At 30.3% G+C, this 16481-nt stretch overlaps 2 protein-coding genes across 4 annotated transcripts in view; one reads left to right on the top strand and one right to left on the bottom strand.

Moving 5' to 3' along the window:
• LOC136982924 (CBY1-interacting BAR domain-containing protein 1-like) overlaps positions 1–16091 on the top strand; it is a 30666-nt gene extending 14575 nt beyond the window's left edge. For all 3 annotated transcript variants that reach the window (XM_067279499.1, XM_067279497.1, XM_067279498.1), the window contains exons 5-7: positions 14684–14788; positions 14859–14972; positions 15819–16091. In XM_067279499.1, the coding sequence (XP_067135600.1) occupies positions 14684–14788; positions 14859–14972; positions 15819–16034 (435 nt within the window). In that variant the 3' untranslated portion in view covers positions 16035–16091. The remainder of the gene's footprint in view (positions 1–14683; positions 14789–14858; positions 14973–15818) is intronic.
• Positions 9974–11910, bottom strand: LOC136982901 (tigger transposable element-derived protein 2-like). The gene has a single exon (XM_067279459.1). The coding sequence runs from the start codon at positions 11648–11650 to the stop codon at positions 10055–10057; it is 1596 nt and encodes a 531-aa protein (XP_067135560.1). The 5' UTR covers positions 11651–11910; the 3' UTR covers positions 9974–10054.
• Positions 16092–16481: the final 390 nt, after the last annotated feature.

Genomic DNA, 16481 nt, shown 5'->3' with positions numbered 1-16481 from the left:
TTTATACGTATAAATAAGTTTTATCTTTCATTTTTTATTTAATTTTATTACTATAATTCAGAGGTTTCAATTCATGTTCATTCATAATCATAAAAAATTATAATTATTAGAACAATATAGAATTTTCAGATTAATTTCTGTACTTGTTGTCTTACTTTATTGTTATCTTAAAAACTTAATGGTGAGATATATTGAATTGAAAATCCTTAAATTCTTTATTATTTTAAATATTATATCTTTATTAATTTGATTTACATAGTTTACAACACGTACTGTACAGTACAATCATTTTAAAATGAATAATTAAAGAAATGCCCCATGATAAAAAAATATTGGGAATGATTCAATACAATTTAAGATTTGAACTTATCAAAATTTATTTTATCTCCTTCAAAATAATTCTTTCACTGCAATGCACTTATGCCAATATTTTTTTCCAATCCTAAAAATATGCTTTAAAGTTGTTTTTCTAAAACCCTGTCAGGACTCCCAACAAATTTTGTTTTATGGCATTAAGCAAATCAGAATGGTGATCACAAAGCAGAAATTTTAGTTGAGGAAACAGAAAAACTTCACACACTGTCATATCAGATGAATATAGAGCTTGCAGAACTGTGTTTGTTGAATTTTTGCCCGAAAATTCACAAACAGGAACATTATGAGTAGGTGCATTATTCTGGTGCAAAATCCATGAGATTTCTTGCACAAATCAGGTCATTTTCTATGAATTGCTTCATACAAACAATGGAAAAAAATGCTCAAATAACATTTTTTCTTGACAGTTTTTCCAGTCAGAAGAAGTTTGTGAGGTACTGTACATCAATCGAAGAAAAAAGTCAATACGACCTTGATTTTTGGCTGGCTTTGACATGATCTTTTTGATCTTGCTCTACCTTTTCAACACTGTTCACTTGATTGTTGAGCTGTTTTGGTGTCAAAAGCATAGATTCATGTTTCATCACCTGTAAAATGATGCATTTTAAGAATGATTTACCTCAAGAAAGCATTTCCTTAGATACTCAAACACATTGTTGTTTTTGTTGAATCAAGAAGTGATGCATTGCAAACCCAAATTATTTTTTAAAATTGCTTGAAAAGATTCAAATGATACTGGAATGCGTTCAACAATGTCCCTAATTATTAAACGACAATCATTGAGCACCAAATCTAACTTGAGCAATATTTTGTTCATCAGTTGAAGTGGATGGTCTACCAGAGCATGGTTTATCTTTAACAGATTCTCTGCCTTTTTTGAACATCTTGTACCACTCAAACTCTTGTTTTTGATGGATTGTCATCACCGAAAGCTTTTTGCATCGTTTTCAATGTTTTTGTACTGTAATTCCATTTGAGAAAACAAAATTTAATGCAGGTTCATTACTCAATTACATTTGATATTTTGAAAAATTGCCAATGCAAAAATTCTTTACACTCAAAACAAGCATTAATTTGTAAATGAAAACAGATGATAACATATGAATTGCTGCTAGATGTTGATGAAAGTGATATTAAATGACAACAACACCAGGACAAATATGACTTTACAGGAAAAAATTTTCTGTAAAGTCATATTCATCCTGGCAATTTAATTTAATTTAATTATTAATTTTATCATTGTGCCACCACTAGAAGACTATTTTAATTTTTTGCATTTTACGGCGGACGAGTAGCTACAATAAAAGGTCGACTCTGCCAATGGAATTGTTACTACCTCAAATAGCATGTGAAAGAACTGCATGAAATTCGACTCATCTTTGTATGTATAGTCAAGAGAAATATTTTTTCTTCTGTAAAGTCATATTAGTCCTGGCAATTTTATTTAACGAAAAATTATGATCATGAAAAAATTTAAGTTTCAAAACACACTATTATGCATCAGTGTTTGTAAGATGAGTAAAATCAATATGTATTTGCACTTTGATGAAGATTGCTCTATGGATTAGTATGTGTAAACAGGCATTTATGTGTGCTGGCTTGAATTTTTGGAATTGAGAAAACAAATTCAAGGCAACTGGACAACATGAGAAAGACTATTTATTAAATGAACTTTATGTTAAACCTCAGACAGTCTATGGAAATTCCTCAACGTGGCCTCCATTACTGTCTATTAGAACTTGCAAATAGTGAAAAGTACATTCAATTGCAGAATACGACTGATCTGTGATATTATTCACATGTAATTTTATTGTCTTTTAAAATAGTCAAGTTAGTAACCTTATCTTGATACATGACACTTTTAAGATGTCTCCACAACCAAAAATCTTAGAGGTTAATATCCAGGAAATGAGGTGTTGAACATTACCACATTGACTCCTGGTGGTGAGTTGTGAAAGTAATTATTTTTCACAAAGTTTACTTTTGCATGTCCTGGATAGTAAACCTCAGTTTTCATTGACTTTGGTTTTCGTCAATGCTTTTCTGTGAAAAATTTGTCTTGGTTTTCATTGGTTGCCTCAGATTTCATCAGTGTGCCCATGTAACCACACTGCTAATTTTGCGAAAACAAAGGGCAACCCATGCATTTTTCTGCTCAGTGTGGCATCGTTTCTCTTTGCGCTGTTTCTCGTTTCTCATCTCAGTGTGGCATTGTGAGCAGTACCCCATATGTCTAGCCATTGCTTTTCTTTTCGTTTAGTGCCATCATGGGACCAAAGAAAGTTTCCAGAGCCAGAAGCCCTTTAAATGCCATGTTAAATGTTCATTTATTTTTTACATTAGTCTTTTATATTAATTTCTTATTGTTTTTAGTATCAAAGACTATATTTATTCTCTATAAAATATGTTTTTGGTATGTATTTTGGAGTGTCTAGAACGAGTTAATTGGATTTACATTGATTCATATGGAAATAATTGCCTCGGTTTTCATTGGTTTTGGATTTCACCAATTGTTTTCGGACAAATTATTGATGAAAACCTATGTTTATCACTGTTTTATGGAGTTTGGTCCATGCCAAGTAAATATCTTTCTAGACATTTCTGAATAGGTGTACTTTAATTATGATCTCCCTGTATGTGTTTTTCAGTTGTAGATACATACAGTACATTAAATGAAACTTCATTGATTTTTTTTCCTGTATATTTACAATAAATGTTTGAAGTGTAAACTGCAAACTTCTTCACACAGAGTATGATAACAAACTTTGATTGTCATGCTCACACAAAGAGTGCTTGTTGTTCAGATAGTATCAAAAACTGAAATGATATGAATGAACAGTTCTTTCTCTGTTGCCACTGGTGTTTCATACACCATACACTTTACATAACCTCAGAAGAATTGGGAGATGGTGCATTCAAATTTTCTATGGTTTGTAGCTCTGACAATTTTTGTTTCCACCCATAGATTGCTTTATAAAAAATGCTTATTTCATCAACCTTTACCACTCCTTAAATTTATAAAATGTCAACATATTTTTGAATCAAAATATGTCTAGTTGATTACTTTACTATAACAAATAAAAAGTTTTGATGGAATCAAAAGAGGTTTTGTTAATTTATTACAGAAATTAGAAAACTGTGTAATTTATGTTGAGTTGAATTATAAGTAATATCGTTTTTTATAAGCATTGTTTTCATGCTGTAGCATAACTTGTATAAACGTTGCAAAAAGTTCACTGAGTTCAGCGTTATATCCACGTTTGCTTGTCGCAAGTACTTTCGACGAACCTTACTGTCGTCGTCTTCAGGCGAGTTCGTAAATTTGCCGAAAAACTTTAAAAAGAAACAAATCGATGCAGAATGGAACGCATAAAGCTTTACCAAAGCCGTTACGAACGTAAATTAAAAATTCAAAAAACATTCGAAAGCCAATCGAGCATCTAGCTCCACGACTAGCGAGGCAGCGCATGCACAGACCCGCGCTTACGCTAATTGTATATTAGATAACGCTAAAGCGCGTTTAAACGCTTGAATAACGTGACCCAAATATTGGGCAGCTCAAGAGTGGGAGTGTTGCATGCTTCTAACGTGGTGGTAAGGAGGGATTCCCAGATGAAAACTGTTTTTCTATCATTGCAGCACTTGAGCATATGCGCTTGCGACCATAGCGGATTGAAACCCTGTTCGAGAGCCTTTTTTGCTAGCTCTGTGGTGTGCCTACCCCTCACCACATCGTCCTGGTGCTCGGCGAGGCGGCTGACAAGCATTCTGGTGGTGGCCCCGATATATCGTGTGCTTATTCCCGTTGCTAGATTTTCCAGTGGAACAGCATAGACCCCCGATTTCTCGAGCGTGGAGAGCTTGTCTCTGTCGTTACACAGAAGCTTGCACAAGTTTGGAAGTGGAGCTAATGGCAGTACCAGGTTGCGCTTCCTAAATATTCTGCAGATACGTATAGAGAGGGGTCCGAGGTATGGCAACGATGCTTGCATCACCGAAACCTCCCTCTTGCTGCTTAGCGTGGTGCTAGGAAACAACGATTTCTTTACCCTACTGAGCACATGTGTAAATTTTGCACGCGAGAAGCCAGCCATGCGTACTGCCAAACTGATGTTATCTAACTCGATGTTGGCCAGCTCCTGCGTAGAGGAAAGCTTTATGCGTTCCATTCTGCATCGATTTGTTTCTTTTTAAAGTTTTTCGGCAAATTTACGAACTCGCCTGAAGACGACGACAGTAAGGTTCGTCGAAAGTACTTGCGACAAGCAAACGTGGATATAACGCTGAACTCAGTGAACTTTTTGCAACATTTATACGGTCTTTGGCGTGAATATTGTCGTACCGACATAACTTGTATAATACACCAATCAGTTCAAATGCTAATTTTTTAATTATATAATAGCTTTAATAATAATTTTTCATTGTTTTCTGAAAAGTTAAATTATTAATGTTAATCAAAATGAGCATCTCAAAAGAACATTTAACACATTTAATATTATATAAATTTTAAAAAATAACACTGCAATTATTAGCAAACAATATACAGTGGGTGGTCGGTTAATGACTTAATCCATTCCAAGACCATGTTCTCTACTTGAATTGTTCGTTATCTGATTATCGATTTACCATAGATTCTTATGGGAATTTGATTAATTCATTCTGGAGACCCCAAAAATAAATAAAAAATTATATACTTTCTAACTAAGTTTATTTACGTGTAATAAACTAAAAGCAATCTCTCCATTTTTTCAAGGATGGCGCCTCTTTGTTTTTTAGATGTGATTTTTGTTACTCTTTTATTTGCTTGAGTCTTTTTGATTATATCTTTCTTAGTTAAGATTGTGCTTACTGAAGACCTGTTGAAGCCATACTGCCTGGCAAAATCAGACATCTTCTCACTCTCTACCTTGGCTATTATCTCTTGCTTAGTTTCTATAGTGAACACAGTTCTTGACACTCCACTCTTTTTAGGCTCCATAATATTATCAGTTTTTTAAAATAAAAAGTTCGGAGAACAGAAACTAACTAGTGCAAAAAAGATTATGTATACAACTGTGAAAGTCTTGTTCCACAAACCATTTGTAGATGCCGTTAAAATATAGTTTTACAAATGTTAAATGCAGTGACACTTCTTCTTGTGTTTGTTGTCCGAACATAAAAATCTTTCTCAATAGTGTTGATTGTCTGATTTGTTTGCAGTCCAAACTGTTCATTAACTGATTACTCATTGTATGTAGTGTGTATGGCAGTGAAGCCACATACGTCAAAATTTCAGCATTAGTTTAAAAACTTTAAGGATGGTGATTTCATTCTTGAAGATAATCCTTGCTCTGGACAAATTTCTGGCTTAGAAAATATTGAAGAAGCTGAAGTAGTAGAAGCTGACCCAAAACTATCTAGACAAGAAACTGAAGAAAAACTTGGAGTGTCCCATTTAACAGTAGTTATGCATTTGCACCAACTAATAAAGATAAACTTGTATGGGATATGGTTTCACATGATCATACTGAGCAAAATCATTTGGATCGATTATCCACGAGTGTTTCACTTCTTAGTAAGCAACAATAAACCCCATTTCTGGGCAAAATAGTAACTGGAGATGAGAAGTTGGTATTACATGCCATTGTCATCCATAAAACAATGGTTAGACCCAAAGGCTATTCAAGCTCCAGAACAAAGGCATGATTCATTCACTTTCTTGAAAGGTATTGTTACATGTGTGGATATGGAGAAAATACTGACTGCATTTTTAGTTGTTGAATTCAAATGAAACAATAAGTGCTAATTTATATTGTTAGCAATTGGAAAACAGTGAAAAACTCTAAGAATAATGTTCATATTTGGCAAACAGGAAGGGATAATGCCCTTCCTGTTTATATTGTTACACAAAAATGCTCATTCTCATGTTTCAATAACCATCTAACAAAAATTGAGAGAGCTTAATTAGAAAGTCTTTCTCATCCCCCATTAAAGCCCTAATCTGGCACACAGATCACTGCCTTTTTTGATTTCTTCAAAATAGTTTCAATGGAAAAGTTTTAATTCAAAAGTAGCTATCCAGAAGCATACACATTTTTTGAATCAAAAGCTGATAATTTTTGAGAAAGACATAAAAAAAAACTTTCAGATTAATGGAAATATATCTTAGCTAACGAAGGACATTGTATATTGGATTATATAAATTTTTTATGTAAATAAGATCTGTTGAAATTTCTAAGGAAAAAAAAAATGATATTACTTATGACAAACCAATACTTTGGAAATTTATGACTGTCATCTTTATAGTTTTAGTTTTTAAATAAACAAATTTTTTGAAATTTGACCATTATGGGAATGATTTTGTCATTATATAAAATCAAGACTAATTTAAATTTTTTGTTTTATAAAATAATATCTGGTAACTAAGGAATATAAAATACATTTTTATTCATTATGTTAGGAATTGCATATAAAAGTATCACTATCATTGAATATTTAATAAATTGATTAGTGGTCATATTTCATATTGTTTGTAATATTTATCTCAGCTCAAATGATTTGTTTTAATAATACAAAATTAAATTTTTGTATTAGAATTTTGAACACTAGTAGATTTTAAACTTAATTAATTTGAAAAATTTTGAATTATTTTTGGTTTTATGCATTATGTTCAAGCCATGTAGCATTTTTATATGTAGGAAGAAATTAAAGATAGTTTTTCTGCCAGAGCACAAGAATTAATGTGGAAAAGGGAATTGGAAAAAGTTCGAGGCCAACAGCATGTTGATTGGCATCACATTGTATCCTTATTTCCATGTTATTTTAAGTCGTAGAAATTTTTTTACTTTTAAAATGTAATTTTTATTTTAATATGCACTTTTTGTTTGCAATAATTTAATTAATTTATTTATTATTATTTCTTATGCAGTAATTAAAAGATGTTGTGCTGCTACCATTATTTCAACATCAATAAAAGCTTTTTGAAAATCATAATTCAGAATATAATTGGTTAATTAATGTTCAAGTTTTATGTATTATGATGGTTAATATAAAATTTAATACTTTAAAAACTGTAAGATTATGCATATTATTGGTATTTGTTGAAAAGATTATTTTCTATTTCTTCTGCTAGATAAACTCCCTTTTGTCTATTCTCTATTTGGATATCTAAAACAACTTTATTGGTCTGTAATACTATATTTATTTCTGAATATAAAATAAAAATTATAAATTGTTCAGTCAGTGTTTTTCAATCTTACTCCTCAATTCCTAATACTCGCACTCCAACTTTGTCCTTTTCTTTTCTTGTGGCACTCTATTTCTTTACCAATATAGAATTATTGCACTTTTTGTATTTTTACACTGTTCAGCAATATGTTTCACAGCACTCTTGAAATGTCATTGCACTGTCCTGGTTGCAAACCACCATATTAAGTAAATATAGTCATTGATGATTTTAATTGGAGTGTTTGGTAATTTACAAGAAAATTAAAATCATCATAGATTTTGATTTTCAGTGGTAAAAATGTCATAAATGAATGAAGTTGTTGTGTTGTATATTCTGAAAGTTTTAGATCAAAAGATCGTTATAGACAAAATTTTGATTATTGTACAAAAGATGATAGCTCCAATTCAATAATAGCGAGGTTGAGGCCAAAGTTTTAAACACGAAAACATGTACGTTGGACGTTTGGCGCCACTTTCCTGTAAGCCTAGAAGTTTGACAATGGCATTTGGAAAGTCAGTGGAATCATGCTCGACATTCCAAACGCCATTGTCAAACTTCTAGGCTTACAGAAAAGCGGTGTCGAACGTCCGACGTACACGTTTCTGCGTTTAAAACTTCAGCCTCAACCTTGCTAATATTTCTCAAATGCTTGAATACAAGAGTTTTAATAGCTCACAAAACTAAAAAAATAAATTATTAATAAAATGTAAATACTGTTGTCAGGGAATATTTTAAAATTTTTTGACATAATAACTTACCTATGTAGTTTTTAATATTATAAAGTTTAAAGAATTATATTTGATCATTTTAAAATTGGTATAGTTAATATTAAGTAATTATTTTATTATGATAAATTCAATTTGAATTTGAGAATTTATTTCTGCATTTACATATTTTTAGTTTTTATACACATTCTTATATTATCCTATTACACCAATGTGTATATATATATTTTAAGTATTTTATAATCAGAGTTTTAATAATAATTATATACTATTAACTTACTTTATTTGTTGTAGTAATCCCCCCTTGTAACGGGTATATCCCATAATATGTAAATAAAGGAATTTGAATTGAATTGAAAATTTTTTATAATCAGATTTTTATGTAAGCATGTGTGCACCATAGTGATTGTGATATTTTAGAGAGAAATCATTGATTTTATTTGAAATTTTGATTCTGTGCTATATATAGGCCAGTGCTAGATGCAGGATCAAAACTTCAAATAACAGTAACAATTTGTCTGCATTTGATTTAATTTATTTAGTTATTAGGGTTTCTACTTTTTAACATTTGTTTATTTGAAGGATGGTTGTTTGGAATTTGACTAAGAAATTTGAAATTTTAATTTTTTAAAACTAATTTTCTATCCTAAAAGAGAAACTTTGCATCTTTTACGAATATTTCAATTATTATTGCACTTTTCTGTTTGAGTCAGTTTGTCTGTCTGATTTTTGAAGAAATTCAATTGCTTTAATTTTAATGTTTACTGTGAAATGAGTTTAATAGAAAAAATTAAATTATTCCTATAATCTGTCATTTAGTTGCTTACATAAAAATTATTCTTTACTAAGTTTTTTTTCTTTCAATTTTGTTATTATTAAGAATTATTTCTACTTTTATAAGATAGTATTGATTATCTTTGTTTTGCTGAAATGTAATTATGAAAAATGTTCCTCCTCATTATATATTTTTAATAAATATTAACTTTTAACATTGTCAGTTTTCATAAGTGTGATAAGTAGAGTTGTTGTCAGATGGGCTTATATTTGATTTGATTGATTTTTAACTTTGTTAATATACTGTACTGTACATCTTGTTTTTAGAATATTTTTAATATCTAATCTAATAAAACAATATTTTATGTTTCTGTATAAAAAGTAATAGAAACACTAAATGTTAATATATATCTATACAAATATTTTTCAGGTAAATAACTTCATAACTAGTAATAACTTTTTATACAGAAATAGTTTGCTTATTCTGCTGAATGTGACTGTTATAATGTTCAATATACCTTAGTATATGTAATGTAAACAATCACTAAAGAAAAAGAATAAATTAAAATAGTTGTACACAATGATGAATTAAAATAAATGGCGTTTGGAATGTCAAGCGTGATTCCACTGACTTTCCAAACACCATTGTCAAACTTCCAGGCTTACAGGAAAGTGACGCCAAACGTCCAACGTACACATTTTCGTGTTTAAAACTTCGGCCTCAACCTCGCTATTATCTAAGATAAATCCTGTGATGTTTATAATCCAATATATTTTCATGTGGCTGGATTATCAGACATTGGATTACCAAAAATGTCAAATGAGTAGAAATATGTATGGCATATGTAACATAAATATTCAAGCAGAAAGAATAAATAAACAAAATCTGTGATTGTATTAAAGTACTTATATACATTTATTTTTTATGTACATATATGCAAATTCTTCATATGTCAGCATCTCAAAATAACTGTCAAGCATTTTTTGTTCTTTTTACTGAAAATGATTCCATTACAGCTTTTTCTTGCAGCCTTTTCAGTGTGAAAATATCTTCCATTTTCACATTACTCTCTTCTGCCCATTTGAGACAGATATTGAAGGCACTAAGAATTTCTTTACAATGTTCTAAATGTACATTCCTCATTGTGTCTGTCATATGCTCGTCTTGAGTACTGTCATCTTCCTTCATATTATTGATTGTCTCTTCATCAATTGTGATTTGTAGATTTTCTTCATCGCTTCCAGCAAGCCAGTTGTTAACTTCATTTACACTTGTTGTCTCTGATGAAATATTTACTCTTTCACACAATTCAGCTATTGCTTCCTGGAGGTCGGAGTTTAAAACAGTATTGTCTCTTTCTGCCAATTCTGTGATTTTATTTCTGCTAGAAATTAATGGGTGTGATGGCCACAATCTTTTCCAAGATGAAATGATTGTATCAGGAGATACATTTTGCCATGCATAAGCTATATTGAAGACTACATTTTTCAGGTTCATCTCTTTCAGAAATTTAATGATGTTATCATTTTGACTAATCACATTAAATAGAAGGTTTCTTTTGTAGTGATATTTCACTAACTGGATCACATTTTGGTCCATTGGATGTAATAATGAATTGCAGTTTGATGGCAAAAACATAACTTGCACAAAATCATCTCTTGACTGTAAGTGATCTTCATTTGAATGACCAGGAACATTATCCAGAATTAGTAGGGCTTTCTGTGGCAAATTTTGTTTTTTGAGAAATTTTTTCACTGAAGACACAAAATTTTCATGAAACCATTCAGTAAATACTTCTTGTGTTATACATCCACAATTCTGAAATTTGTAAATGACTGGAAGGTTTGCATTTTTGAAGGCTCTCGGAATTTTCGCTTTTCCAATAACCAACAATTCGAGCTTGTGCGCACCACTAGCATTGGAACAACACATGAACGTAATTTGATCTTCCGACATCTTATTTCGCAGCGCATCCTCTCCAGCCTGACAAACCAAAGTATTTTGCGAGAAAAGCCTCCAGAATAAATCACTCTCGCCGATACCGTACACCTGATCCGGCACAAGACCCAGCTCGTCAATTTTGTCTTGAAATTTTTTAACGAACGGAGGAACAGCCGCGTAATCGCAAGACGGTAATTTATCGCCAGTCACGCTCAGAAAATGGATCCCATGTCGCTTCTTGAAGTTAGTTAACCAGCCTTCACTCGCTCTAAAGTCATCTTTGTTCGTTATTTGTTTATAGAAGTACTTTGCCTTCTTACGAATGATTTCCCCAGAAATAGGAGCGTGCTTGTTACGCTGTTGTAAAAACCAGGCGTAGAGAGCTTCTTCAACTTCAGGGTAGTCACCAGATTTCAGAGTCTGCCTATCACCGGAACCAAAGTTGCTGCTGTTAACATAACACTCAATCTTATCCCTATTTTTCTTTATGTCATGTATCGTAGCACGTCCAACATCGTAATATTTCGCCAAATCGGTAAGTTTCTCGCCCTTATCTATTTTCTTGATTATTTCCGCTTTAACACGTAGAGTCAAAGTTTTGTGTTTACGTTTCCCGGAATTTAACATTTTGTTCGAAACGTCTTCTATAAATCAACGATAACTTCCGCCGTCGACAGGAAATCGTGCTGTCCTCCAGCGCCACCTCTGAGCGATATATATATATTTTTTCCGCAATATTGTTATAAAAATTTTACAGAATATCGTCGAAATGAATCGTTATTATTATATTTCAGCTTGCAAGCAATATTTTGTAGTGACTACGTTTATTTTTAATCTGTCCTGTAGTGTACACGCAACGAAACACTCGCGTTCAATCCCGCCGTAGACAACAAGGCGACAGACACTGACGCCGGCTTAATGGGCGTGCCGGATTAGCAAACGGCCGGATTATTATTAACGCTGCACCGTGCTTGGGATAAACACATCGATTTTTTCTTTTTTTTTTTTTTTTTTTTTTTTTTAAGAAAGAAATTTGATATTTTTATTCAGATATTTCCGCCATAGACAAGGAATAAAACTCGCCCTATCTGATGTTTAAAAAAAATTATAATGAAGATAAAAATAGATTATTTTTTAAAGTTTTTGAGTTTTCTCCATAAATCAAATTTCTAATTCACCGTTTTATCTTGTATAAAGTTTAGAAAGAATATTAATATATAATTTTTTTTTTTCTTTTACTGATTTAAAATAAATGAATATGCAATAACATTAGGAAAAATTTATAAATAAAGCACTGATATTTTTATGCTATAGCAAATGATTTTTGATTAAAATAACCGATTTACAATAAATTTGTTAAATATTTAAATTTCGTCTAAATTTATTTATTGTCTGATTAATAATCTTAGTTTATCATTACAATAATTACCTGCTAGTATTATTATTTGTGCATTGAATGTCTTGTTCTTTGGACTTTGTTTATTTTTGGTAAAAATTCTTTTATTTCATTTAAATTTCTTTTATTTATTTTTCTTTTAAAGTAATTTTTTTTTTTTTTAATGATGTCTACATTCCAAATTCTAAACCAATTCCTTACCTACTGTAGATAAAATAAAAATATAACCAGCCTTTTAGACATATAATGACAAAAAACTAAATATAAATATTTAAATTATAATATTTACGGTTTTAAAAACAAATAGCCATAAATTAATTTATTAAAAATGAATATGGTCTTTTTTAAATTGCAACAATTTTTGAATTGCATCTTCAAGATAAATCAATCATATCTTTTTAAATTATATTTGCTCACATATGGAAATTGTTTTTCTGACTTAAAAACATTCTAATTAAATTCAAGTTGTTAATGATTTATATTTATTAAGTGAGAAGTTTAAAGAGGAAAAAAAAAATTTAATAATTTCAGAGAATTAAAGAAACTAGTTACTTCATAACAGAATTATTTTTAGTTACAGCTAAATTAATCGCAACAAACAGGCGTCGGTAATTATTTTCTTGTAAAATTTAATGTTTACAGCAGTCAACCCTGAAAATTTCAAGGTTTTCGTCGAACTATAAAAATTAAAACTATACGTCGAACATTTATATATCAGTGTACACACGTTAATATGTAAATATATTATTTAAACAAATATAAAATATATATTAAATATAATAATAATTCAAAGAAATTTGACACTCGTCTGATAATGTCGTTAAAAGAGAATGATTTAAATTTCGCATATTGTGATGATAAATATAAAAATTTCTAAAGTGATGTGAAGACGAATATAACGAGAAATTTTTTAAATGTTTTTTCATATAACATAAATTATATTATTATAGTAGAAGTTTGTTAATCCGGCATCTGCTCGTCTAGTGTAGTATCGGATTACCGGACTTTTTTTTAATATACTGTACTTTTGCAAAATTCGATAAGTTATATGCGATCTGAATGTTGTAGAAATTGCTGTACATTTTGTACAGCAAATTACAAAGTCTCTCGGCTGTATGATTCATGTGCATATAATAATTATTTTCCAGGCATGTACTGTATGTATACTATTCACAAATGCTGCATACAGGTATACTCAAGCTTGTTTTTAGGTGCGTTACCTCGCATCGGTCTGTGCCTGGAGGAGAAATACATCAGTCATACACGAAACTGAACACAAAACACAGCACAAGTGTTTTGTGTTCAGTTCTTGTGTAATGTTCATTCGGCACAATACAGCGTAGTCTATTTATAGTTTACCGAATGACACTACTGCCAGAAGGTTCGGAATTACCGGACATTTTGTAATTGGCGTGCCGGATTAACGAGCTTCTGCTGTATGTACTTTAAATTATGCTTTGCGTGTTTGAATTCCTTTCTTCTAATTAAAACTAAGTAGAAATAAAATGTTTAAATTATTAAAGTTGTAATAGAATGGAATTTTATAATAATCTTCATTCCTGTCTTGTGAAGTTAAAAAGTAGTACTGTATTATAAAGTTTTATGCTTTGAATTTGAAAGTAAAGTAAGGAAATTAAACATCAAAATATTTTAAAAACTATATCATTTAATTATATTAAGATTTGGAAATATAAGGTGACATACATAAATAGATTATAATTATTTTTATTATTATTTGTGGCCATAAATTCATATTATTAATACTGTATATACTTAGCAAAATTTTTCAGATATTCATGCATAAAAAATGTAATACAATTGAAATTTCGATACGAAAATTCTGGATTTAAATCATTAAAAACATTATATTCAATTATAAAATAACTGAAAATATTTCTCTTTTTTCACTGTTTATGAATTTAAATATTGAAAAAGTATATTGGGGAAAAGTCTCACTAATCTATCATTTAATATTAAAGATATATGTTTAGTTTTAAAATTCATATTTTCATGATTTTTGGCTTAACCTTATTACAGTCACGGGTATTATACTTTATTTAATAACAATTCAGATGCTATTTTTTTTTATTTAAATGGAAACTAAGGTTCAAGTAGGCTTACTGATTTATAGTATGACTTTTCATGTTTATTTTATCATAATTTAAACGCCTTATATATATTTTCCCCCATAAAACTCCAGAATACTTTATTTCTAATTATAATTAATTTTAAAATAATTTATTTGAAATAATTGAAAATTTTAGGCAGAAGTTGCACTGCTTAAAGCATCTAATCAGGCTACCAAATCATATAAGGATTTAGAAACCAAAATGGATGCATTTGAACAGAAAAAATTATATGATTTGAAAGTAGGTACTATATTTATATTTTATATCAACTAACTAGCATTAAATTGAATTTTAAACGTTTATTTTCCAGAGAATTTTTACACAGTTTGTTAATATAGAATTATTATTTCATGCCAAAGCACTAGAAATATATACCAAAGCTCACAATGATGTTAATTCAATTAATGCTGAAGCAGATCTCGAGGTATTTTTTTTTTTAATTTGTAATAATAGAATAAGAAATTATTTGATATCTCAAATATTATTTATGCAGTGCAGTATTTTCCATTCAGTAGATCACTATTTTCAAACAGTCTGGGTTATATACTTGTATAATCCTATGTATATATGTGAATATCAGGCCTTTACCACCTCGAAATATATATAGAGGTGGTAAAGGCCTGATATTCTGAGTTTGGAACCTCAGATTTTCATGAGTTCATTGAATGGATTGACTCGGATGTGTCTGACCATGTCCCTCATCACTCAGCATCATTATGGGCCTGACCAACCCACAATGAGCAGTGGCGCGTTATTCTGTGGGCAAAAAGGACAATTGCCTGGGGCCCCCACTAACGGGCACCCAAACCGATCTTTTATAAGAAAATATTTCTCCCGAAGAAAAATATCTGAAGTCGACACTGTACACGAGGATCCATAATTCAAATTCGCCTGGGCCCCATGAAGCTATAACGCGCCACTGACAATGAGTATGGATAAAAGCCGTCCTGTGTCCACCGGGCAAATGAGTTTAAAAACGTTAACTATAAAAAATTTCGGAAATAAAGCACTAGTACAGGTGTTTCTAACTTTTTTGACTGCCAACCCCTGTTTTGTTAATATATAAATAAATCTGATGAGCCAGATTTACTACAACCTGAACTGTTTTATACATAACCCATTGGACTAATCACTTTTAATGAAGCCCTTGCTCTCGTGAAATCGAAAGCAATAGAATTTAAAGTATTTTGCATTGCTTAAATAATTATAATAACATTTCATTAGTTTCTAATTCAGTTATTTGATGTAATAATTATTATATATTCTCAAGGAATTTCGAAGTTGTTTAAGAACTCCTAGTCTTACACTTCGTTCAGACGTTTTAAGAGAGAGCGAATTTCCTTCCAAAGATGCTCCAGAATTACTTTCAACATCCGTAAAGAGGAAAATGTATTTTAATCCCGAAAAACCACCTTCAGCAGAACAAAGCTCTGAATTGTCAGATAGCGAAGACGACGACGAAGAAGATAAAAAATACAGCAAATAATATATATATATATATCACAAAATTATTATTTTTTTAATTATATTGGACTCAACACGCAAATCGATATTTTGTCATGTTTAAATTAATTCGTTGTATTTAATATTAAAATTTGTGACTTAAAGCACGATTTTTTAATATTGTAATAAAGAAATTTATTATTTTTGAAGTCAAAATCCTTAAAATGCCTTAATGTTGTGATCGATGCTATTTATAGTAATTTATTTTTTCAAATATGATACTGTTATAAATCATAAATTTGATATGTAATAAATCAATAAATTGTCACTTATACTTTAAAAAAAGAGGTGATTTTTCATTGGTTATATATGATAAAGGTTACGTCGTACATCAAAAAAATAAATAAATAAAATAAAAAATAGATAGTGGAGAAAGTTGGCTTTGCACACGATACGTGTTAATGTACCATAGATGTAGTTGTGCTAATGA

This window comes from Centruroides vittatus, unplaced genomic scaffold (genome assembly GCF_030686945.1).
Source record: "Centruroides vittatus isolate TY-2023 unplaced genomic scaffold, ASM3068694v2 contig_874, whole genome shotgun sequence".
Taxonomy (NCBI): domain Eukaryota; kingdom Metazoa; phylum Arthropoda; class Arachnida; order Scorpiones; family Buthidae; genus Centruroides; species Centruroides vittatus.
The sequence above is the reverse complement of the archived record's forward strand: the minus strand, read 5'-3'. Positions and strand labels throughout refer to the sequence as shown.